We start from the raw sequence: 26,284 nt of genomic DNA, 5'->3' as shown, positions 1-26,284 counted from the left end.
GGGGGATTAGTACACCTTTAAAGATTATGTAAATTTTGATCCCATGACAGCATATGCCATCTGGGTGACAGTAGACGTACCGGTACTGGTTTTGATGTCATCCATCTACAGACAGCGTAGTACTGTAGCTAGCAGAGCACTATCTGTGTCTACCCTTTAGTCGAGGATGTTAGCAAGAAGGCCCAGAGTGGTGCAACAGTGTGAAGCAAGCAGGCAACCCTGCCATGAAGATGCACTCATGCTTCCTACAGCTAACGGAGTGATTTTGAAAGGGGTCAAATTATGGCTTTCCAGGTGGTGGGGTGGTCCATTTGGAGAACTGATACACAAGTTGGATATGCTGCTTCAATGCACAATGATGCTACTGTCAGTGGTCATGTGAACATTCCCACACTATTAGATGAAGTTCCGGATGTCCCTGCAGCACAGACAGCTGCCAGGATTATCTTACTATAAGAGCAGCAGTGATAGATCCTACAGTTATTGCAAACAGACAAGTGGGCTTGTCAGCTCAGGCATGTTTACATGAACTGTTGTGAGCTGGTTATTAGCAGTGGGACTATGGACACGCACATCTAGCTCATCTTTCACTCACGCCACAGCATTGACCAGTTCAAACAGAGGATCACTTGGAAGATGGAATGGAACACTACAGTTTCCAGCACTGAAAGCAGATTCTGTCTGCACGCAAGTGGTCATCGTTTGTATGTATGACATAGATCTGGTGATTGCTGTCTCATAGAGTGCATTCATCCAAGATATGATGGGTCCACCACAGGACTTATGGTACGGGTTGTGATAAACTACAATTCTTGTTCACATTTGATGTTTTTGGAGAGGACACTAAGCTGCACTCAGCATGTAAAGAATGTTGTTAGATCTTTTTCTTTTTTTGCTGTCCTTGTAACAGTAATGTGATGTGTTGTTCCAAAATGATAATGCTGGCCCAAGCACTGCTCACAAAATTCAATGTGCTCTGCAAGACGTGCAGCTACTTCCCAGGGCACCATGATCATCTCTGGACTTGTCTTGAATTAAGCACATGCAGGACAAGATGGGACAAGAAGTGACTTGTGCAACTTGTCAACCAACAACTCTTAAAGAACTACGTAAACAGGTCAGGTAGATGTGATATAACACACCCCAGGACAGTATTCACCATTTGTACAATCGACTGTGTGTCTGAGTCAGTGCCTGCATCGCCCCGTAACAGCTAGACCATTTACTAATGTGGATGTTTCAGCAAAGGTAGGTACCTGGTACCTCATAACACTTGTGTTATTGATCTACAATGCAATCATTTCATGTACTTCATATGCACTGTTGGCACAATACATCTTGAGTGATTTATGATAAATCTCACTTATTTTCCATCTCAGTCGCATATTTTTAATTATATTACATGTTTTGATCACTCTGGATCATCTTCAGATCCAAACAGTTGTGTCAGCAATCCGTCTTGTCTGCTCAGAATAATGTATCAGAGTACAGTACTCTGATATGTGATTCTGAGTAGACAAGACTGGTTGCTGACGACTACTTACATCTGAAGATGATCCAGTGATCAAAATGTGTAATATAACTAAAAATGTGCAACTGAGATGGAGGAATAAATGAGAAGTACCGTAAATATATGCAAACAGTTGTTGAATCTCTCAAGACAATTATGCCAAATACAGTAAATCATGAGTGAACTGGGGAAACCTCTAGAAGGATGTACTAATTTTTCTTTCTGGCAACGTATTTATCATTAACTGAAATGAAACATATTTTTCTTTTAAGTATTCTTGTGGAGGACCTCACACTTTTTATCATTCAGAGCCAATCGTCACTTTTTGCACCATTTAGATATCTTGTCTAAATCATTTTGTAATTCATACTGATCTTCTGATGACTTTAGTATATAGTAAACAACAGCATCACCTGCATGCATAACACTACTAAATGTGAATGCATGGTATTGCAGCAATATATTCAATGAGGTGACAAAAGTCATGGTATACCTCCTAATATCATGTTGGACCTCGTTCTGCTGAGCGTAGTGCAGCAACTCCATGTGGCATGGATTCAATAAGTTGCTGCAACTTCCCTGAAGAAGTACTACGCTATGCTGCCTCTATAGCTGTCCACAATTGTCAAAAGTGTTGTTGCTGCAGGATTTTGTGCACAAACTGATCTCCCAATTATGTCGCATAAATGTTCTATGGAATTTGTGTCAGGTAATGTGGGCGACCAAACCATTCACTCAAATTGTCCTGAATGTTTTCCAAACTGATTGCAAACAATTGTAGCCCAGTGACACAGCACATTGTCATACATAAAAATTCTATCACTGTTTGGGAACATGAAGTCCATGAATGGCTGCAAATGTTCTCCAAGTAGTCGAACATCCTGAAGACCCAGTCAGTTACATATAAACACAGTTCACACCAGTACGGAGCCGCTATCAGTTTGCATAGTGCCTTGTTGACAACTTGGGTGCATGGCTTCATGAGATCTGGACCACACTTCAACCCTACCATTAGCTCTTACCAACTGAAATTGGGTCTCATCTGACCACACCACAGTTTTACAGTTACCTAGGGAATAACTGATACAGTCACAAGCCCAGAAGAGGTGTTGCATGCTGTGTCGCACTGCTAGCAAAGGCACTCGTGTCTGTCACCTGCTGCCATAGCCCATTAATGCCAAATTTTGCTGCACTGTAGTAACAGATACATTTGCCATACATCACACATCGATTTCTGTGGTTATTTCCTACTGTTTAGCTTGTCCTTTAGAACTGACAACTCTGTGCAAATGCTGCTGCTCTCGGTTGTTAAGTGAAGGCTTTTGGCCACTAGGTTGTCTGTGGCAAGACATAATACCTGATATGTCATATTCTCATGTACTCTAGACACTGCAGATCTCAAAATATTGAATTCCTTAATGATTTCCAAAATGCAATGTCCCATGTGTCTAGCTTCAACTGCCATTCCACATTGAGTTTTTTAAATACTGTCATGCAGCCATAATTATGTCAGGAACCTTTTCACATGAATCACCTGAGCACAAAATAATAGCTCTGTCAATGCACTGCCCTTTTATACTTTGTGTAAGCAATAAAACCACCATCTTTATATGTACATATCACTATCCCATGTTTTTGTCACCTCAGACTACTGATAAAATTCTCTCAGGCTTCCATCTCTGTCAAGTGATTTAATATCCACAAGCTTTTGGCTGAGTACTCCTCAGTCACAGTCGAATGGTGTCTGTTACCACTTGACAACAGTTGACTGAAAGCTTGTGAATTTTAAAACCATCTGTTGTGGCTGGGAGCTCAATAAAATTTGTTCATTACCAAATGCATTCCCTGAGAATTACCTGGAACAGATTATTTGGAAGCCCAGTCACAACAGAAATATACTGGCTTTAATAGCAACAATCTCGACATGGCATGGACTCAACAAGTTGTTGGAAGTCCCCAGCAGAAATATTGAGCCATGCTGCCTCTATGGCCTTCCATAGTTGTGAAAGTTTTGCTGGTGCAGGATTCTATGCATGAAGTGACCTCTCACTTATGTTCCACAAATGTTTGATTGGATTCAAGTCACGTGATCTAGGTGGCCAAATCATTCACTCAAACTGTCCATAATGTTCTTCAAGCCAGTTGTGAACAAATGTGGTCTGGTGACATGGTGCACTGTCATCTATAAAAATTCCATCTATGTTTGGGAACATGAAATCCACGAATGGCTGCAAATGGTCTCCAAGTACCTGAACATCACCATCCCCAGTTCAGTTGGACCAGAGGATTGAGTCCATCCCGTGTAAACACAGTCCAACACACCTTCATGGAACCACCACAAGCTTGCACAGTGCCTTGCTGATGGTTTGGCTCCATGACCTCTGTGATAATTTCACACAGTGTTGCTTATCTCTTAGTACTGACAGCTCTATGCAAACACTGCTGCTCTCAGTCACTAAGTGAAGGCCATCGGCCACCGCATTGTCTGTGGTGACAGGTGATGCCTGAAATTTGGTATTCTCAGCACACTCTTGACACTATGGATCTCGGAATACTGAATTCGCTAATGATTTCCAAAATGGAATGCTTCACCTACCACCCCACACTCAAAGTCTGTTAATTCCCATTGTGTGGCCATAATCACTTTTGACATCTTTTCACATGACTCACCTGAGTAGACATGACAGCTGTGCCAATGCATTGCACTTTCATATCTTGTGTAAGCGATACTACTTACTACCATCTGTACATGTGCATATCACTATCGCATGACTTTTGTCACCTCAGTGTATATCAAATATGTAATTTGACCACTTAATGTTACTCAGTTGTGACTGAATATATATTAAAACATCCAGTTTCCGATAAAGTTTTTTTATTCCATTTTATTGGTATCTGCTGAACATACCATACAGCCATTAGTAGCACATCTGGCGGCTACAACAAGTTTATGTTAGTTCAGGAAGTGTAGCACAGTTTTTACATGTGCCAGAAATGGCAGCATCTGCCTACCAATTAAAGCTCAACTCATGCTGCATCCATGAATGCTCATTTCATGTGTAAATGAATGCCTGACTGTTTAAATAGTATGCAAACTGAGCTTACTCCTGAACACAACCAATGCAAGAGATTTCTGCAGTAAAATTTCAGTTGAAATAAGAGTTCATAAATGTAAAATCCTTTAAGTGCAGGGCCTTCAATTCTTATATTAGTAACCCTGGTGGAAGCTGTTTCATCACCCGACATTCTCAGGAAATATTATAGTATTCCTGTTGTATTTAATTTAAATGTAGTTGAATCCAATGGCAGGTTTCCCACAGAGCTAAAGTACTGGGAAAGTGTAACTGACTCACAAAGAAGACAATTTGTAAGACATGTTTAACATCTACAAAGGCAAAGTCTGCAATTCTCAGAAGTTAACACACTCAAAGCAGAAGAATGGTCTTGGCGAAATTTGTTTCTAGTATTTGACCCCTCAATTTTGAAAGGAGATTTTTAGAATAAAAATAAAAACACACAAGTATTTCCACAACTGAAACTGAGCTTGCAGAGTAACAGAACATTTGTTGCTGTGTACACTCTATGAATGGAAAACTATCAGTTCGTAAAGAATTTTTGAGTAAAATGCTGAGAGAAAGGAAAAAGAAGGAAAGCTGCTGTGAAGCTGAAAACTAAAACATCAAGCATCACACTTCTATGATCAGATAACCTTATGTAATGTACAAAAGTTGGCATAAAATGGAAAGAAATCAGTAACTTAGTCAACAGGGGCTGAACATATGGAAGATATGCTATTGTCAAAAAAATTTCTTCCTGCAAAGACATCATGGATGCTCTTTAATTGCATTCTAAGATAATAACAATATAGTTTACATTTTATAATTAATTCAAACATGGAGCGTAAATTATGAATCCTGTTCCTCCTGCATATTCATCATTTTTTATCAGTGGGCAGTGACACAGTCAATTAAACAGTCATGCAATCATCACTCCTCTCCACATAACAAATGACATTTCTAAGCAAGTTTCTGCAGCAGCAAACTCTTTATAGTAGTGGTGGTAACTGATGTAAAAGGACAGAGAGTCAGATGTGTGCCCATTACATATAATGCCCTGTGCAGATGACAGAACTACTACTACTCAGTCATCAGTCTTGCACTGTTCTACATATTTTCTGATCTTGAGCTGATCTTTCCATCTCTGTGGCCTGTTTTGCATATTTCAGTCTTTTTCAGCCCCTAATATATGTCCCCTCTACTGCTCCTTCCAGCACCAAGTTCACTGTTCTCAGTTGCCAGAGCAGATGTCTTACTAATATGTCTCTTGTTCTAGTAAGTAACTTTTTGCTTCACATATTTTGTTTTAGTACATTTTCATTTTATGCTGTAATTTTACACTTAATTTTTGACATTCTCCGACACTGCAGCATTTCAAATGCTTTCAGTTTCTTCTGTTTTGGATTTCCAATGGTCCACATTTTGCATTGAAATGTACACTCTGAGGAACTTCTTGCTCATTTCCCTATCAGTAAATGACACTAGTGGAATTCTTTACCTGAAGACAACTTTCTTCACTATGATGGTCTAATCCAAGTGGAGAGGGTGGGTAGGGGAGGGGGTGAAGGAGCTCGCATAAACTCAAATTCCTTCATCTGGGTGGGAAAAAAGAGAGGATATCTTGGGGAGACTGGATTGTATGGGGGATGTGGAGGTCATTCAGACCGTGGCTAAGAAGCTCAAGGGGAAGAGGTTAATATGTCTTTTCCTTCCCTGTTCATCCATTCCTTCATACAAGTGATGAGTTCCTCTTGAATTGAGTTTTGAATTTCCTGCCTTTCACAGAAAAAAAATTAATTTAAAAAACGCTGTTTCCCCTAAAGAAGGAACCTGAGGTTCTGGAAGTTTGGAGTGCTATTAACTTTCTGAGTGTAAAACCACCATAGCAGCTGCAGCCTTTAAAGGTAAGTACGCATTACAGGCCAATGCATCTGTCTCTCTGTGAATTTAACATTTTCCTGAATTGAATTACTTTGTTGACATAAGTAATGCAAATATGCACACACTAGTTCAATATATAAGAGTTCTTTGCTTGTCTTATCTCAAGATCAAATATATGTTAGTACACAAAAATGATAGTTCATATTTAAATAAACATTTATCATTGTATTGGAGATTAATGGACATCAGTTCTGGTTATGAAATCCTTGAATGACAACATGTTCTCAGAACCTTCTAGTTTTGGGTGGAAATAAAGATAATAATAAGAACTTTACTGAGTACGTTTTGGACATTTTTAAGTGAGCAGGTTTAGAAGCTTATGCACTTGATTTCATACCAAAAAAATCAATAAGTTAAATAATTTGCTTTACTGCTGTCTTTTGAAATATTATTCTACCCCCAATGTATCTCTCAGAAATAAAACTATCATTACATATAAGTTAGCAATAAAATTAATATATATTTTTCATTCTCTATCATCTTGGGATTGTTAATGTAATGGTAGTAAAGGTAACAATTCACTATAGAGGATGTCCCATGAGGAATGATCAGTATTCATGGATATCGCATGAACAGCCATTCAAAGTAGGAATGTCTAGTAAACTCGGGCTCTACAATGCGTACCTTAAAACATGGAAGGGCAACCAGCGGCCCATGGGCCAGATCCGGCCTGCGATTGGTTTCAATCTGGCCTGTGAAAGAAATTCATGTGAGAGAGAGTGAGGGGCTGCAGAATTTGGCAATAGAAGTTTTTAAGACAGTAACTGTAAAACATTGTAAGTAAAGAAACAATGTTCATGATGTGTGGATAAGTACAAACAACTGCATATAGGGTGAACATAAAAAAATGAATGTACTCTCAAAAATACATGTTTTGAGGTATAATTTGTTTGCGTGGCATATTGGGAAAGGGGTGCCATTCATAGTGGTGCATCACCCCATTCACATTGTCATGGATACTGTAGTTTTGACTTCATGTGCTAAGAGCATTGCTGTTGTGTCACATACCAAGGTGGCCCATGAGCTTAAGTAAGTACATAAATTTACGTGAATCAGGCCCGCGGGACACCAAAAGTTACCCACACCTGCCTTAAGAGCTATGAGCACTTGTTCCACTACTGTGAAACATATCTTTTCTATTGAACTACTGCTCATAGCTCTTAAGATGTGTATTTTAGAGCCCATGTTTATTTGATAATTTCTTCTTGCTTTGGTCTGTAATACCCCTCCCAAAATATGGAAGGTAAAGAGCTTGGAGTATAAGAGATTTGTTTCACAGAAGTGCTCATAGTTCTTAAGGTTTGCATTTTAGAGTCCACGTTTATTAGATTCCTTTGCGTCAAATGATCGTTCCTGTCATATCTATGAATATCAAACATTCCTCCTGGATCAACATGTACAGGTGAGATTTTGAGTGGTCCCCTACCAGATTGTCCCCACCCGACTACACCACCCTGGTGCTGGAGCCGAATCACGCTTTTGTTGGTGAGGCTGTCAATTATATGATCAGCAGTTGCTCTTACTCCTCAACCTTTTACTATACATGCTACAAATGAGTAACAGACTCATTGTTGTGGCTACATTCTGAGGAGAAGGTGGAAAGTAGTAGTTCTAGCACCAGACACTAGGTAGAAAAATCTGTTTCTATTTAATTGATACATTTGCACAATAATGTATGTGAATTGTCAGCTAATTCATAAAATACCATTTTTTCATACAGTTTTTTTAATTAGTTGTGTTATGTGTGTTTCATCCAAATGGATAAAATGAAATACTGTTCTCTCTTAAACGTTTTCTTTTCACAGTTTATCACCAGCAGAAATTAATCCAAACATGGTGATGGCACATAAGCAGCCAGATCCTTCACACCCAAAGCTTTGGGCAGCTGAATTACTACTACTCCCCAAGATGACCCACATACTAAAACTGCAACTACAGATGATATCACTGTGGAAGTTATGATACTGCATGGCCAGCAATTAAGGTTACGTGAAATGGCTGATATCACAGGCACCTGAAGAAAGAACACAGTACACTTTACCTGAAGAATCAAGTATGAAATGTTCTAATGCACAGTAGGTGCTGTATTAAATTTCACAGCAACGTTGAGCCTGTTTTAAAAGAATCCAACTTGTGTACCAATTTATTATTGTGAGTAAAATAATAACTTTTCCTCCAGCTGTGTTTATTGACACAAAAATATTACATGCAGTTGATTTCCTAGTGAATATTCATGATCAGACATTATGGGATTTATGAAGGACAATGTGTGAATGAGTGAGTAAAACAGTGGATGAATGAATGTGTGAATGAATGAGAGGCAGACAAAGTATTTTTTTTTTTTTTTTTTGTCTGTGTTGCTTAAGACTTTCCCAACAGATTAGCTGGGTAATAGTCTGAGGTGAAATGTCAGTTATCATTATGAAATTCCTACAATATTTCATCACTACAACTGACTGACATCTTCACATGTGGCAAATACACTGTTTAACTATGATTGCAGCTTCCCGTTTACACCAGTCAAAGTGGGAAACAATCATAAAGACACTAAATTTGGCAGCCAATAGCAAAACAGTCCTAACCAGCAGAATGAGGAGCACCAGGACTTCTGCGTACACACGAAGGCTGTTGTTCGTCTAGTGCTCTCCTGTCATGTTGTCCCAGTGGCAGCCACATCCTGAAATGTGTGTCTGCACTGGTGCAGTGGTGATCCATGCTGCTGTAGCCCAAATATTTAAGTCACCACTTAAGCATCATCCCTCAAATGATATGTGATTTCCCTTTGTGGTCACTGTAACTTTAATATTGTCAGCACTGGGCTCCATGCTGTGGTTCATTAGAAACCTGTTCACGAGTATTGTTAAGCTGCAAAATTTGACCACCTCTCCAATCAAGCTGTCCCAGTGTGAAGCCTTTGATGAGAGAATTTCACTAGCTTTGTAGTCTGTGTCATGTCCTGTACAGAGACAATGCTTGGCCAAGGTAGCACCATTTATGTAGTGTGGGAATTTCAGAATGATATCCAGTGTTTTGTGCAAGAACTACACTCCTGGAAATGGAAAAAAGAACACATTGACACCGGTGTGTCAGACCCACCATACTTGCTCCGGACACTGCGAGAGGGCTGTACAAGCAATGATCACACGCACGGCATAGCGGACACACCAGGAACCGCGGTGTTGGCCGTCGAATGGCGCTAGCTGCGCAGCATTTGTGCACCGCCGCCGTCAGTGTCAGCCAGTTTGCCGTGGCATACGGAGCTCCATCGCAGTCTTTAACACTGGTAGCATGCCGCGCCAGCGTGGACGTGAACCGTATGTGCAGTTGACGGACTTTGAGCGAGGGCGTATAGTGGGCATGCGGGAGGCCGGGTGGACGTACCGCCGAATTGCTCAACACGTGGGGCGTGAGGTCTCCACAGTACATCGATGTTGTCGCCAGTGGTCGGCGGAAGGTGCACGTGCCCGTCGACCTGGGACCGGACCGCGGCGACGCACGGATGCACGCCAAGACCGTAGGATCCTACACAGTGCCGTAGGGGACCGCACCGCCACTTCCCAGCCAATTAGGGACACTGTTGCTCCTGGGGTATCGGCGAGGACCATTCACAACCGTCTCCATGAAGCTGGGCTACGGTCCCGCACACCGTTAGGCCGTCTTCCGCTCACGCCCCAACATCGTGCAGCCCGCCGCCAGTGGTGTCACGACAGGCGTGAATGGAGGGACGAATGGAGACGTGTCGTCTTCAGCGATGAGAGTCGCTTCTGCCTTGGTGCCAATGATGGTCGTATGCGTGTTTGGCGCCGTGCAGGTGAGCGCCACAATCAGGACTGCATACGACCGAGGCACACAGGGCCAACACCCGGCATCATGGTGTGGGGAGCGATCTCCTACACTGGCCGTACACCACTGGTGATCGTCGAGGGGACACTGAATAGTGCACGGTACATCCAAACCGTCATCGAACCCATCGTTCTACCATTCCTAGACCGGCAAGGGAACTTGCTGTTCCAACAGGACAATGCACGTCCGCATGTATCCCGTGCCACCCAACGTGCTCTAGAAGGTGTAAGTCAACTACCCTGGCCAGCAAGATCTCCAGATCTGTCCCCCATTGAGCATGTTTGGGACTGGATGAAGCGTCGTCTCACGCGGTCTGCACGTCCAGCACGAACGCTGGTCCAACTGAGGCGCCAGGTGGAAATGGCATGGCAAGCCATTCCACAGGACTACATCCAGCATCTCTACGATCGTCTCCATGGGAGAATAGCAGCCTGCATTGCTGCGAAAGGTGGATATACACTGTACTAGTGCCGACATTGTGCATGCTCTGTTGCCTGTGTCTATGTGCCTGTGGTTCTGTCAGTGTGATCATGTGATGTATCTGACCCCAGGAATGTGTCAATAAAGTTTCCCCTTCCTGGGACAATGAATTCACGGTGTTCTTATTTCAATTTCCAGGAGTGTATTTCTACAACTTCCATTTGTCTGCTTGTACAATGTAGAGAAGCCAAAACAAAAAGGTGCACCACATTGATAAGAATGGAATCGTGTGCAGAAATTCATTTTTGGCAGTGGCAGAAATGTTACAGTTATGTCGGGCCAACCCACACAACTTCTTTTCCCATTTGGAGCTGCCTGACATACGTGCAACATTTCTGCTGATACTGAAAAAAAAAAAAAAAAAAAAAAATATTATTGTGCAATATTCCACTGTATCAACTGGCTTTGGTTTCTCTAGGTGTGTGCTACAGTCTTGTGACATGGGCAGTTTAATGTGTACCAAAATTACAGTCATGTACTTGCAAATGAGCAAAAATTGCTTACATAATTTTACTTTTCAGCGGTGATTGTTAAAACTTTATGACTACCTATCATATCATGTGCTGAGGCATCAAGGGATCACCAATTTAGTATTGGAGGGCACCGTGGAGGGTAAAAATCGTAGAGGGAGACCAAGAGATGAATACAATAAGCAGATTCAGAAGGATGTTTGTTGCGGTAGGTACTGGAAGATGAAGAAGCTTGCACAGGATAGAGTAGCATGGAAAGCTGCATCAAACCGGTCTCTGGACTGAAGACCACAACAACAACAACATCATATCATAGTTCTTTTGCAATTTTTAGACTCTTATTCTGGAGTATGATTCTGCAAGCCATGGAGCATGTGAATTGAGACCAACATGAGCTCCCTACCAACTCACACAGAAGTCTGTTTGACACTCTCCATTTGTTTTCACTTTCATCTCACAGTAGCTGCAAATTACACAGAATCTGCAACTGTGAAGAAAGTTCACTTTCTTCCAGAAAGGTGGCTGTTGTTCTCCTGCAGTCACACAACTGGTTGATGCACTGTAGGAATGTACACACTCCAGGACAGTGTTTGAATGGAACAACTGAGCCATGACAGTACCACAATTGCCAACTAATAGACATTGCAGTCATAACTTATTTTGTAGCAGGCATGCATTTTATCAGCTCCCATCACCATATTGTCACCGCAGCCTCCTCCCTGAGCGATGTGTTTGGGTGTGGCAGCCAGCTCACTTCACAACTGACATGTAAGTGATATATCAACACATTCCTGCTTCACTGGTGACCCCAGTGTGATCTGTAGGCTAAGTACATGGTAACAAACTTTCACTGGTGTAAGTGAAATGGAACTGCGAATGGGATAACACTTACATCCTCGCATATGAACTGTGATTGGTTTGTGGGCAAAACATTGTGAATTAGAAATTAAAGCAAGGTGGTGACCTTGAATGATCTGTAAAAGACAATAGAGCATGTGTGTATGTGTGTCTACTGCTGAAAAAGGCCTTAATGGCCGAAAGCCATGAGTGTGTGAATCTTTTTATTGTGCCTATCGCGACTCAGCATCTCCGCTATATGGTGAATAGCAACGTTCCTTCTCTGGTATTGTTACATTCCATCCTGAATTTTCCATTGTTTGATTAAGTCATCTTTGATAGACCCCAGAACTGTCAAAAGACCACTTCAACCTTCCAGAATGAGATTTTCACTCTGCAGCGGAGTGTCCGCTGATATGAAACTTCCTGGCAGATTAAAACTGTGTGCCCGACCGAGACTCGAACTCAGGACCTTTGCCTTTCGCGGGCAAGTGCTCTACCAACTGAGCTACCGAAGCACGACTCACGCCCAGTACTCACAGCTTTACTTCTGCCAGTACCTCGCCTCCTACCTTCCAAACTTTACAGAAGCTCTCCTGCGAACCTTGCAGAACTAGCACTCCTGAAAGAAAGGATATTGCGGAGACATGGCTTAGCCACAGCCTGGGGGATGTTTCCAGAATGAGATTTTCACTCTGCAGTGGAGTGTGCGCTGATATGAAACTTCCTGGCAGATTAAAACTGTGTGCCCGACCGAGACTCGAACTCGGGACCTTTGCCTTTCGCGGGCAAGTGCTCTACCACTTGCTAGAGCACTTGCCCGCGAAAGGCAAAGGTCCCGAGTTCGAGTCTCGGTCGGGCACACAGTTTTAATCTGCCAGGAAGTTTCACTTCAACCTTATTTTTGCTCTGTACTCTAGCTACATTTGCAGAAAAATTTCCAGTAAATGCCAGGTAAACTATCATAATGAAGGCCTCATCCTCTTTCTTGTACTGTCACTTATATGTCTGTCATGCCAGCTGTCCAATTTATAGAAACACATGACTTTATCTGCAGACCATCTGCATCTGAGATGGTATGGGCACGGTGAATGAAGGTCATGAGAAAGCTCATTATTTGTTGTCTGTGATGGGTGGTGGCTGGTGGTAGCTTGGATATTCAGATTAATAGGAGTGGGTTTTCTGCACACCAAATGTCAAGTGTACCAACACTCTTATACCAATAATCAATTCATTGCTAAAAAAACCATCTCCCCTACTATTATTGTTTAGTCATCAGTTGAACTCCCAAGTTCCTGTTTGAGTGCACTGATAGGAACCTGTAATTTAACACTGTTGCCAAGGTCACCAACACATGCCAATGTGGTGGCACTTGACTCAGAGGTATTTAGTTTGAATCAAGGTAGTGGAACATACTTTCATCACCAGCATTTGGCCAGCAATGAGAGGAGAAGGGAGGAAAGGCAGTGGTGTAAAATTCCTGATCTCCAGTCTTTGTACATAGATCTTCTGTAAGCCACCATATGGTGCATGGTGGTAGGTACACTGTACCTCTACTAATCATTCCCCTTTCTGTTACACCTGCAAATGGAGCACAGGTAAAATGACTATCTGTACACCTCTGTTCAAGCTCTAATTTCTCTTTATCTTGTCTTTCGGGTCCTTCTGTGAAGTGTATGTTAGCAGCAGTAGAATTGTTTTTTAGTCCACCAAAAATTCCAGTTCTCTAAATTTTCTCAATAGTGTCCCATGAAATGAATCTCATCCTCCCTTCAGTGATTTCCATTTGAGTTCATGAACCATTTCCATAACATTCATGTATTGATCAAAGCTTTTGGCAACAAATCTAGCAGGAAGCATTTGAACTGCTTGAATGTCTTCCTTTAATCTGAACTGGTGGGAAACACAAACACTCATGCAGTACTCAAGAATGGGTTGCATTAGTGCAACTATGTGCTCTCCTTCATGGATGAGCTACATTTTTTTAGCACTCTCCCAGTTAACTGAAGCTGAGAATTTGACTTCCCTACTACCAACTTTATGAGCTCTCTCCATTTCGTATTGTTTTGCAACATTATGCCTAGATATGTAACTGATGTGACTTTGTGAAGCAGCACATTAACGTTGTATTTGAAAATTACAAGAGTGTGTTTCCTACGCATCAGCATTAGCTTACACTTTCCTACAGCACGGTGCTGTGTCAAACGCTTTCCGGAAATCAAGGTCTATGGACAATATATTCACAACTACTTCACAAGACCGCCTTCTTGTACCACCTGCAGTGAATCTGTAGGCGTCTCAGTCTACACTTGATAGGTTAAAGTTACCTCCAACTAATTTTGCAAGATCATGATACTTTTGTGCTACTCTGCAGAGACTTTCTTTGAGTGAATCTAAAACTATTATGGCAGAATCAGGTGACCAGCAAAAACATCTGATAATTAACTTGAGTTCATACTTGTGTCCAGATAACTTCAAAATGAGACTCAATTTCGACCTCAGCAGGTGTAACACTACAAGAAAACTTCCAAATACAAAAGGCAATCACAGGAAAGGAACACACAATAAATGACTGAGGAAGGTCAGCAACCAAATGTTATTTAAACTAATAAAACATATAGTTGGTAAGTAACAATCCCTGTAGCCACCACAAAAACAGTATTAAGCCATCATATCCACTCAGAATCATTCACCACAGTGCCACAGTAAAGTAGCTTTTACAAACTACTGATATGTGCCTTCACTTTTTACATGATCTGATTTCACTCTCTCCATACTGACTGGCATACATTCATCCAAGGGCCTCAAGCTATCAAGTAGCCCAAATGACCCTGATGTGCACTCCGTATATGCTCTGCTATTCAATTTACCTGCTTCCTTTATGTAGTGCACCCCTTTACCTTCAAGGGAAGTTCTACAATTCTCCACTCCATAACACAGGTCCAGATGTCTGCAACCAAGGCCATCACAGAGTCAACAGAGCCTCTGGTTGAGTTCTTCCATTCTCATCCAAACTAAATGACCCTGATCAATTGTGGAAACAATGCTGCAAATTATAGGCTCTGCTTGCACCTAACAAGCAAGGCTAGTAGCCTACACCACTTCCATCAGCAACCTGTGTTAACCGAGGATAGGCTCAGAATTCAGGCAACAGGTATGATTCCCATTGAGATGAGCCACAAATTGAAGATGACTGCACCCTGTACACCCTCTCTGTGCACCTTCAACAGCTGCAGGTAGGGCTCTTCTCTACATCTCAGATGAGGCCCCCTGACAGACATACCAAGTACACATTGGCTCTTTTTCCAGCCATTGTAGGGACTCCATAATGCACCTAACACTGGAGTTCCCAATAGCTAGCACACACCCCACCACCATCACCACTACCACCATGCTGAAGGAGTGGCCACTTGACTGTTCAGGTTCTACTAATAAAATTTGAATAAAAAAAGATAAAAACAAGCCCTGTGGTCTTTTAGAGAGGGATTTGCACTATCAAATTTATCAAAAAGAAGTCATAAATCTGCACCATACCATTAAAAACCAATGTACTGCATTAAATTCCAAAACCTTATACAGTGTCTCATGAAATGAGGACATGTGACACTGATGATGTTGATCTGTCTGTCTCACAGGAATGTTGAACTTGATGGCCCCCTTTGTGCTATTCAAGAGGACTACATTGTGTGCAGGCACCGAGTTCCTCCCTCTGCCTTCAATCATCATCAAACAACACAAACACAATACCACACCATACAGCCATCCATTACAGTCACCTACTCTCAAAAGATGCACTAAAGACACACCTCTCGCATTCTACGAGGAAAAAGAAAACCCCCTCCGATTAGGCATCTGAAGCTGCCCCTAGGGGTCTCCCATTGGCATAAGACTCTTTCTTTTTAAGAATCTGGCAGTCCAGTAATGCCCATTCCAACCCTCTTGATGCTTTTTAAATTAAAATAAACACAGCTTCTAATGTAGCAGGCAAGTAGTGGCAGAACTGAAGCTGTGAAGGTATGTTGTAAGTCATGCCTGAACAATTTAGTTAGTACGAGCACAGCCCACGAAAGGCAAGGTTATGTGTGTACAGTCAGCACTCCGTGTATGATAAGCATGCAACAAGAAACCAATACAGAAAAAGCCACAATGGGATTCCTCGAATTGCAGCAAATATTGACGATGATGAGTCCCATACTTCTTTACAGAGCATACGGGAGCGACGCGGGAGACCAGTGCCGCTTTACTAGGCAAGGTCCTAGTGGAAGTGGTTTGCCATTGCCTTCTTCCAACCGTAATGGGGATGAATGATGATGATGAAGATGCCACAACAACACCCAGTCATCTCGAGGCAGGAAAAATCCCTGACCCCAACGGAAATCGAACCCGGGACCCCGTGCTCGGGAAGCCCGAACGCTACCGCAAGACCACGAGCTGCGGACCCACTTTTGATATCAAATTGATATGCTAATTTATTAATTAAATTGATGACATAATCCCTTAACCTATTGCAGCAAATATTATGCCACAAAAAAGTAACAATAGATAATACATGTTCTCCTGCTGATGATAGTACAGAGATTTCCAGTGAAGTTTTCTAAGGCTATGTTTGTCAACTGGTAGTAAACACAAAACGTTATGTAATACAGCAACAAGGATCTGGACACACTTTCCACTAGTTGATATGCCCTCTCACCATTTGTTTTGAACTCTAAGAGACGGGTAACGAAGTTCAATACATACTCAGCTCTCAGTGTCCAATGGCTCTTAATCTATGTTAATATCTTGTCCTAATTTTTCCCCATCCTCTTCCATAGTGTTTTATGTGACTATTTTCTCCTTTCTTCTTTGGTATATCTGTCTTACAGCAGGTTTTGACTGGACGCTTTCCACTTTCTTCTGTTCTGTGCCTCTTCCTTAATCTGCTGCTAATTTAGTCCATTTGTAATGCTATCCAGCATTCAAAGCCTCTTTCTTCCTCTCCCTCTCTTGTCTGCAATTTTTCCTTTGATGATTCTTTGTTGCAGGCCATTTTTTTGCAATATATATTCTAGCCAAGATGTTTTCCTAATTCTTATGACTTCCACTAGTTTACATTCCTCTCTGCTTCTTAGAAGTACTCGTTCATTTTTCATTCTGAAAGTCTCTTTTGCTTAAAGAATTCTTCTCCACAACCATATTTCACACCTAATCAAGTATTTGTAATTTTTATTTTTGATTGTCCATGACTCCCTGCCATATAATATTTCACTCCAGCAAAATACTTGGTGAATGTCTTTCTTAGTTCTATTAGAAGTTCTTTTTGCTGTAAACAAGCCTTTCCGTTTTTCAAAATCTCTTTACCCATTAATACTCTACTTCTTATGTCCTCTACAAAGTCTCCATTTTCTGTCACCAATCTTCCACAGCATTCGTATATAAAAGACGTTATTTGTGCTATAGTTTTCCTTACAATGAAATTTTGATGTAATCGTAATGTTTGTCGATTATCCAATGTACATTTACAAATCCTTTCCTCTTAGACATGAGCAAACATTTTCTCCTTGCCTCTCAATCAAGTTACTTCTGGCGACACACACACACACACACACACACACACACACACACACACACACACAATGAAAAAGTTGTGTTATTGATTATGTGTACTCACAGTAATATGAATCCTTGGCGAGTTTGTCTGTTTTTCCTGCTGGTGTGTTAGCTGTAGAAAAAAAAGCTTTGTATAAGCAAGCTGCATGTTTGATGGCTGTTAGCATTATTAAAATAAGTATTTTTTAATTAGTGATATAATGATCAGCAAATTTAATGAAATGAAGGATTCAAATTGGATTACCTATACTGTAAATGAATTTAAAGAAAGAAAAGTATAGTAGTGTGTGACTGAAACCAAGTCTATAAGCACAACTGATTATATCTTTCATCCCGTAGAGATAGTACCACTATTTTCAGTGAACAATGATCTAAAGAAAAAAAAGCCCATCTTTCAATTACATTAATTTTTGTCAATTTCCTGTTTAATACTTCAGCTCAATTCCCACTGTGAAACAATGCCATATTAGTTAGTAACCTTCTTCAATCAAAGCAAACAAGATAATGACAGTTCATTAACTGATCTGGAGCAATAATGATTACACGGGGAAAAAAGACACTGGAATGATGATTATCTTCCATTCCATGCAAGCTCTTTCTTTAAAACCATAATTTATTTATACCAAGCAGTATATCACACCAACTGCATGGCTGAACTCTCTCAGATCCACTTCTCTCTCTCTCTCTCTCTCTCTCTTTCTTTCACACACACACACACACACACACACACACACACACACACACACACATGAAAGGTTTTTGAGTGCCCAGTGGTGCTGTTTGTTTGTTCATACACATTTGTGGCAATATATAAAAAGTACATCATGGACAAGTGCTGCTCTGAGACTAGCTGACTTGGAAATTTCAGAATGTTGGGCAAAATGATGTAAGACATGAAGATAAGATGAGCTTTTAACGACACAATTACCAAGTAATGGGCAACAGGGGAACAACTGGCTGTAAAAATGAAACATGGATGCTGAATTGTGTCTAACATTACTGTTGCAAAAATTTTGGCATGTACTTTGTGTACCTAAAATACAATGGGCATGAAGATTGATTTTCAAAACATTGTTAAAATTACGGAATTACACCTCAACTGACAATAGACAGGGAAGTCTTCTTTGTAAGAACCATTTTCTGCTTTCTCTTTAATAGAACAGCACAATGCTCAGCAATAATTTAATGAATATAGGAGGACAACAAATAACGATTGTACAATAAATATAACACTGACAAGATTGAAACGCTTCTGTGTCAAACTGGATAACAATTAAAAATTGAGATAATACGTAGATAAATTAATCAATAAGCTATATAAAGCAGAATTGAGCACTAGATGTCACAAGAAGTGGATCTGCCAGTGTAAAAGGAGGCAAGGGGTATGGTGTTGCTCAGCAGAGAGGCAATGACAGCAGAATGGGTCAGCTGGGTGAGCTCAGTCACTTTGAATGTAGGCTACCCAGTGGGTGTCATCTGAATAACAAATCCATCAGAGGCATTTCAACTCTTCTCATGCTTCCAACATGACTGTTGGTGGTGTGATTGTGAAGTGAAACTACAAAGGAAAAACCATGGCTAAACCAATAAAGGCAGACCTCATGTACTGATGGACAGGGACTGTCAAGCATTGTGGAGTGTGGTTGTTAAAAATTGCATGAAATAAACAGAGAGAGAAAAATCACTCATGAGTTCAATAGTGCTATGAGCAGTCTATCCACCTAATGGGAAGGTGTGGAGGTCTGGGTTCGGTAAATGCCTGGAGAATGTTATCTGCCATCACATTTAATGTCAACAATGAAGTACAGAGAAGGTGTGTGGGGGCGTTTTTTGCGGTTAGAGTGTGGTCCCCTTACTGTACTTAACAAAACACTAAATGTGGACAGAAATTAACACATCTGACAGTAATATTTACTGTTTATAGTTGGGGATCAGTTTAGAGATGATGATTGTATCAGCATGACAGTGCATTCTGTCACAAAGCAGCATCTGTGAGGCAATGGTTTGTGGACAGTAAGATTCCTGAACTGGAATGGCCTGCCCAAAGTCCTGTATTGAACCAAAGACTTAAGATGAACCCTTTGGGATGAGGTAGAAGTCAGCTTTGTTATGGAATGCAGCATCCAACATACTACCTTCTCTGGTTTCATTTCTTGTGGGAGAATGGGCTACCATTTCTCCACAGACATGCAGACACCTCACTGAAAGTGTCCCCAGCAAATTTCAAGCGATCATAAAGGTGAACAATGCATGCATCCAATATTAATGTCCACTAATAGGTGCCTCAATATTTTTGATCATATGGAACTGTCTTCTGGGCTAGTGTACTTGAAGCATTTATCAAGTAACAGTGCGGGGTAAGAATATTGTGTAAACTAGATAACTGCAGATCTTGCAACTACCTCCTTTGAGGTCTTTGGAATCTTATAAGCCATTCGCAGTATATTTACTCCCTAATGGTTTTTGTTGCCGATAACTAAAGTCAGTTTCAGCTGTACTGTGGTTTGCACAAATGCAATATGAAACACGCAAATCATTTGTAGTAGACTTTTCCTCTTAGCCTATGATTCAGCCTGTAGTTATGTGCTCTGGAGCAAAGGTATTCAACGTGTTCCAGAAGGAAACTTTGAATCCCTACCCATTCAAAAGAAAATTAAAAACATTAGCCACTCTTTCTGCAAGTTATCCATATATCTACATTCAAAGATTGATAAGTTCTGTTAGCTACATGACTTGTCATGCAGCTTTACAAAGGACTTTGCTACAAGTAGCAGTGCATTGTAAAAAACCCGTTGTTGAAAACAGATGCAGTAAATTATTCTCTTTGAAAGATACCAATGTAATCTAAAAATTTTAAGCTGCAAACAGAAGATAAACCATAGATATTTCATATAACTGTTGAAGCAGCATTTTTTTTAAGTAGCAGTTTCCCTGCTGATTTGCTACATTACATTTGGATGGCAGAAGCACAAATAGTACTAGAAAGTGGAACAACAGCTTATTCTTAGTACTGTGAACAGATTAAGTTGCAAAGAGTTGCTTGTCTTTTATTAATGTATAAATCCTCTCGTTCCATTTCCCAAGAGGTTCTCCTGCTTGATGGCATCTAAAGAACACAAGCAAAGGATGAATGAATGGACCCACTACTGGAGATATACAAGTTGGTGATTTCCATAATGACTATTATTTTTAAGCAGCTTTCTTAAATGCTTTGGCTACAAATATGTCACAGCACAATATATACAGATGTTTACACGCTATGTGACTTCTTTGGTTATAAAGAACCTTCTTGCACAGTTGTGGGACACATCACACAGTTAGAAATGTCTGCTACAAGTTGGGACAGCAAGTATAAAATTTCAGAGTACTTCTCCATACTACGACTATTCAAGTATGAACCATGTTGGTCACATGAGGGACCAGCTTAACTGCAATATTTGCTCCATGAATATTCCATCCAAAATCTTGCAGCCACAGATTGTGTCACTTCTGATTTATTTTTTGTCTGCAAAACGTATGTTAACAGGTAAAACTTAATGTGTTTCGGCTTTGTACCTGAAAACTGCTTTCCTCACTTCTTCCTGATACTGTTTCTCATCATGTGCCAGCAATTTTTGGTGTATATTCTTAGACTATCCTTGTCTCGTAATCATGACATCCAAACCTCTAGAACAGACCATTTATCCAATTTGAATCTTCAGTCACATATGTTGTTACTCTGGACATGTTTGTTTTTTGGCATCACCATCAAAGGTCAGAGTTTGAAAGAACCTATAATGCACGATATGAAACTATCCACTGGCATCTCCTTTTCTTCACACAACAGTCTTCAGTAAAACAATTTCTTATTCTCCTCATCTTCCATATTTACAGCTGCTGTTTTCTAAAGAGAGAAACTTCTGTTCCTGTGTACAATTCTGTTATTGCCTCTCATTTTCTGCTTATCGACAAAGCTAATTTGAGATTGCAGAAACAAACTATTATCTGCTCTGTTGTGCCCTAAATTTTATGTTTTTTCTATAGCACATACTGACACTACAGTGTTCACCTTTGACACACTAGTGTAGAAGGTGACATTAAACCAGCTTAATTCAAGGACTTCAGTGATTACTGTGGCAGAATGTTATCAAAAGATCTCTCACAAAACACAAAGAAATTATGTATGTATGTAAAGACTGATAGAAATACCCAAGTTATCATCCATCTGCTCAGTAACGAGACAGAGACTGAAACTGAGAGTATGAAAGAAAAAAATATTTACTTACTTATGTAACCTGACTTCCAATATTTCCTTTGTGTTTGAGTAAAATCACGAGTGTCAGATAAATTCACTTTGAAAACCTCGTTCCAAAAACTTCACATAAAACATAAATGTGCTTTTTGTGTTAATTGTACAAAAACTCAAGCTTTTTTTTATTTCTTTTTTATTTATTTATTCAACCGTGGAACAATAAATATTGTATGGATGTCGTCAGTTTACAACACATGAGTACACATTTACATTTACAATGAAACAGGTTTCTCATATTTTGTGTAGTTTTTATAACTAGTCATACACACATTTATAATTACATAATATTTTGGTGATAATGTCATATGTTGCTAATAATCCACATCTATGTTAAATATTCTTTTACAGTATAACAACTTTTACTTACTAAGAAGGTTTTAAGCTTTTGTCTGAAAGTGAAGGGCTCATTTATTTCTTTAATTTCCAGTGGTAATTTGTTATACAGTTTTATCCCATTATAAAATATACTTTTTTGCGTCTTTGCCTTGTTCTTTCTATCTAGATGGAGGTGGTGACAAGCTCTTGTTTCATGGTCATGTATTAGGCTGTTTGTGTTGTACATGTTGAGATTTTTCTTAATGAACATTATGTTCTGAAAGATATACTCACAAGAAACAGTTAGAATGCCTAGCTTTCTAAATAATTCTAGACAGTGGGCCCTGTTGTTGCTGTTTGTTATTATCCTTATGGCTCTTTTTTGTACTTTGAACACAGTTTGTATGTTACTGGCACTTGTTCCCCAAAACACTGAGGACTGAGTGTAGATATCCGTAATATGTTATTTTAAGACAGGTATTATTGCATACCAGTGCAAGGATTCTAAGAGCATAGCATGCTGTGGATAATTTCTTTGCCAAAACTGTTGACATGGCTTGTCCATTTCATTTGGCTGTCTACATTCATCCCTAAGAATTTGGTACTTGTTACACATTCTAATTCATTATTATTCACTTTTATTCTAGTGGCATTGTGTTTTTTGTTCAATTGGAAGTTAATATAGTTAGATTTCTTTACTTTTAGGGTTACTTTATTTTTTAATGACCAGTTGTGGACATCATTGAGAGCCTCATTTGCTTTTTCTGACAGTTGTGTTGGATTTTCACCTGTTATTACTATGTTGCTGTCATTAGCAAAAAGTATTTTTTCTCCATGCCTGATACTTTGTGGGAAGTCGTTAATGTATATAAGAAACAATATTGGGCCTAATACACTTCCCTGTGGGACGCCTATATTCACATTTTCTGGGTCAGACAGGTGTTTTATAAGGGAATTGTTTGAAACTTGTAATATCTCAACTTGTTGAACTCTGTTTTCCAAGTATGATTTGAACCACTTCTTTGTCACACCTCTTATTCCCATTTGCCCTAATTTATGAAGTAAGATTTTGTGGTCATTGTATCAAAGGCCTTGGACAAGTCTAAAAAGATACCACTTACATTTTCACCTTTGTCCAGTGCTTCTAAAATTACTTTAGTGAACTGTGCTATAGCAGATTGTGTGCCTTTTCCGGGTCTAAAACCAAATTGGTCATTGGAAACAAGGTTATAGTTATTCAGGTAATTTAGCAGTCTCTTTTTGACTAGTATTTCTATTATTTTAGAAATGATAGACAGTATAGAAATCGGCCTGTAGTCTTTACATTTTCCACATCTCGGTTTTTAAGAATAGGTATAACTTTTGCTTGTTTTAGGTACTCCGGAAAGTATCCAGATTCGAAAGATTCATTAATTATGTCTGTTGTTTGAAAGTTTTTTTCCGGCTAGCAACACCTTTCTGTATATTTTCCTGTACTTTTTGTAGAATTGCAGAACTTCTGGGTTAGATTGATTATTTTTTATGGAGTTGAGATATCTAAGAGTTTCTGAGGACTTTTTGATACCTGTAGTCACCCATGGATTTCTCTTTGTAGTTTTAATTTGATAAAGAGTTTTGGGAAACATCCCTTCAAATCTGAATTTAAAAATTGACATGAACTTGATAAATTTCTGATTTGCATTGGTTTCTGCATAGACTTCCCTCCAATCTTCATATTCTAGCTGAGATTTAAACTCATACAGGGCTGATATGGAAAACATTCTTTTGTATGTACACGGTTTAGGAGGAGTTTCTACATGAATGTTAGTTTTTAAGATCTGGCAGAGGTGGTCTGATAGGCCCAGGTTTTGGACAACAATATGACATTTTTTACTATCAATATCTGTAGCTACATGATCTATAGATGAGGAAGATTCTTTCGTTATTCTAGTTGGACAATTAACAAGGGAGGATATTCCATAATAGCTTAGAATATTCACATATATGTTGCTAGCCTTATCAGGCTTCATCATATTAATGTTTAAGTCACCACAGATAATTACATTTGCTTTTGGTCCAGAAACCTTGTCTAAGCTTTGATTCAGTTTTGAGAAGAATATATCAATGTCTCCACTGGGAGAGCGGTACACACAAAATTTTCCAATTCTACTTCTAGCTGTTGGGCTTTGTTCTTTATGGCTTGAATGTTTTGGTGAAACACTGTTAGGCATTTGTTTTCACTTATCTTGGTGGCGCCCTTCCCGTTAGACCTGATGCTAAAAAATCCTTTAGATGAGCTGGTGGCATGGTTATTCTTGTGTTGATGACAGTGGAGGTGAGTCTGTTGCCAGTTAGACTTGGAAGTTGGTGTATCTGAAGGTATCTGCCTTATGTTAGTCTTGTATCTGAGGCTGGGTACCAAAAATGTTCTTGTGCTTCTTCTAATGGTTCAAATGGCTCTGAGCACTATGGGACTCAACTGCTGAGGTCATTAGTCCCCTAGAACTTAGAACTAGTTAAACCTAACTAACCTAAGGACATCACAAACATCCATGCCCGAGGCAGGATTCGAACCTGCGACCGTAGCGGTCTTGCGGTTCCAGACTGCAGCGCCTTTAACCGCACGGCCACTTCGGCCGGCTGTGCTTCTTCTGTTTGCTTCTGTTACTGCTGATGATGGTGAAGCTGGTGAAAAGTCTTTCACTGTTGAAGACTGAGGTAGGGCCAATACTGATGAAAGGTCATTGGCTGCTGGCACATCAGGCGTTTTTTTTCTTGTTAATGATGCAGTTGTGTAGTATGTAGCTGCTTCTGCTGAAGCTGCTTTGGAAACTTCTGTCCTAGTTGAATCATTTACCTCAGCTGTTTTTGAGGAAAGTGGAGATCCTAGTGCTGGACCTGTTGTCAGTGATTCAGTTTCATTTTCTTGTTGGAAATTTTCAGTTGCTGTGTTTGGTGGTGGAAGTAGTACGGTCGTGCTATTCTTGTCCTTAACTGCCTTCACTGCATTAAGGATTTCTCGACTAATGAATGATTTTCCGAGTTTATTTCTGTGAAGCCCATGCCTTGTAAAATGACTTCTCTCTGTAGATGGTACGTCCACATGTGCGGCATTTGGGAGGCTTCGGCAGATTTTCTCAAATTTCCTATTAGTAACTGTGATTTCTTTGTTGTGATTGTTCTATAAGATCATGTCTTTGTGGGATACTTGCAATGAAGAAGTTAACATCTGTAATTTTCTGTAATGTACTTCTTAGAGCTCTTGTAGCGAGTTTGCCCTCGTTCCTATAAACATCATTAGCACCTCCTATTATTAAACAGTTGCTCCCCGGCTTCAAAGAATGTTCACAATTTTTTAAAACTTCGCGCAAAGGGGCACCCGGTTTCGTTATTTCACTAACCTTGAATATAGTTTGCATGTTACACAAAATGTCGGCTAAGCCCTTTCCATGACTGTCTGAAAGTATGAAAATATCTTCTTTGTTCTTCTTACCTGTATCGGTAGTTATCTTGAAACTTCCTGGCAGATTAAAACTGTGTGCCCGACCGAGACTCGAACTCGGGACCTTTGCCTTTCGCGGGCAAGTGCTCTACCAACTGAGCTACCGAAGCACGACTCACGCCCGGTACTCACAGCTTTACTTCTGCCAGTACCTCGTCTCCTACCTTCCAAACTTTACAGAAGCTCTCCTGCGAACCTTGCAGAACTAGCACTCCTGAAAGAAAGGATATTGCGGAGACATGGCTTAGCCACAGCCTGGGGGATGTTTCCAGAATGAGATTTTCACTCTGCAGCGGAGTGTGCGCTGATATGAAACTTCCTGGCAGTTTTAATCTGCCAGGAAGTTTCATATCAGCGCACACTCCGCTGCAGAGTGAAAATCTCATTCTGGAAACATCCCCCAGGCTGTGGCTAAGCCATGTCTCCGCAATATCCTTTCTTTCAGGAGTGCTAGTTCTGCAAGGTTCGCAG

At 40.2% G+C, this 26,284-nt stretch overlaps 1 protein-coding gene across 2 annotated transcripts in view; it reads right to left on the bottom strand.

Moving 5' to 3' along the window:
• Positions 1–26,284, bottom strand: part of LOC124615885 (voltage-dependent calcium channel subunit alpha-2/delta-3) — an 824,663-nt gene that overhangs the window by 220,570 nt on the left and 577,809 nt on the right. For both annotated transcript variants that reach the window (XM_047144053.1, XM_047144054.1), the window contains one exon: positions 17,788–17,838. In XM_047144053.1, coding sequence (XP_047000009.1) covers positions 17,788–17,838 — 51 coding nt within the window. The remainder of the gene's footprint in view (positions 1–17,787; positions 17,839–26,284) is intronic.

This window comes from Schistocerca americana, chromosome 5 (genome assembly GCF_021461395.2).
Source record: "Schistocerca americana isolate TAMUIC-IGC-003095 chromosome 5, iqSchAmer2.1, whole genome shotgun sequence".
Taxonomy (NCBI): domain Eukaryota; kingdom Metazoa; phylum Arthropoda; class Insecta; order Orthoptera; family Acrididae; genus Schistocerca; species Schistocerca americana.
The sequence above is the reverse complement of the archived record's forward strand: the minus strand, read 5'-3'. Positions and strand labels throughout refer to the sequence as shown.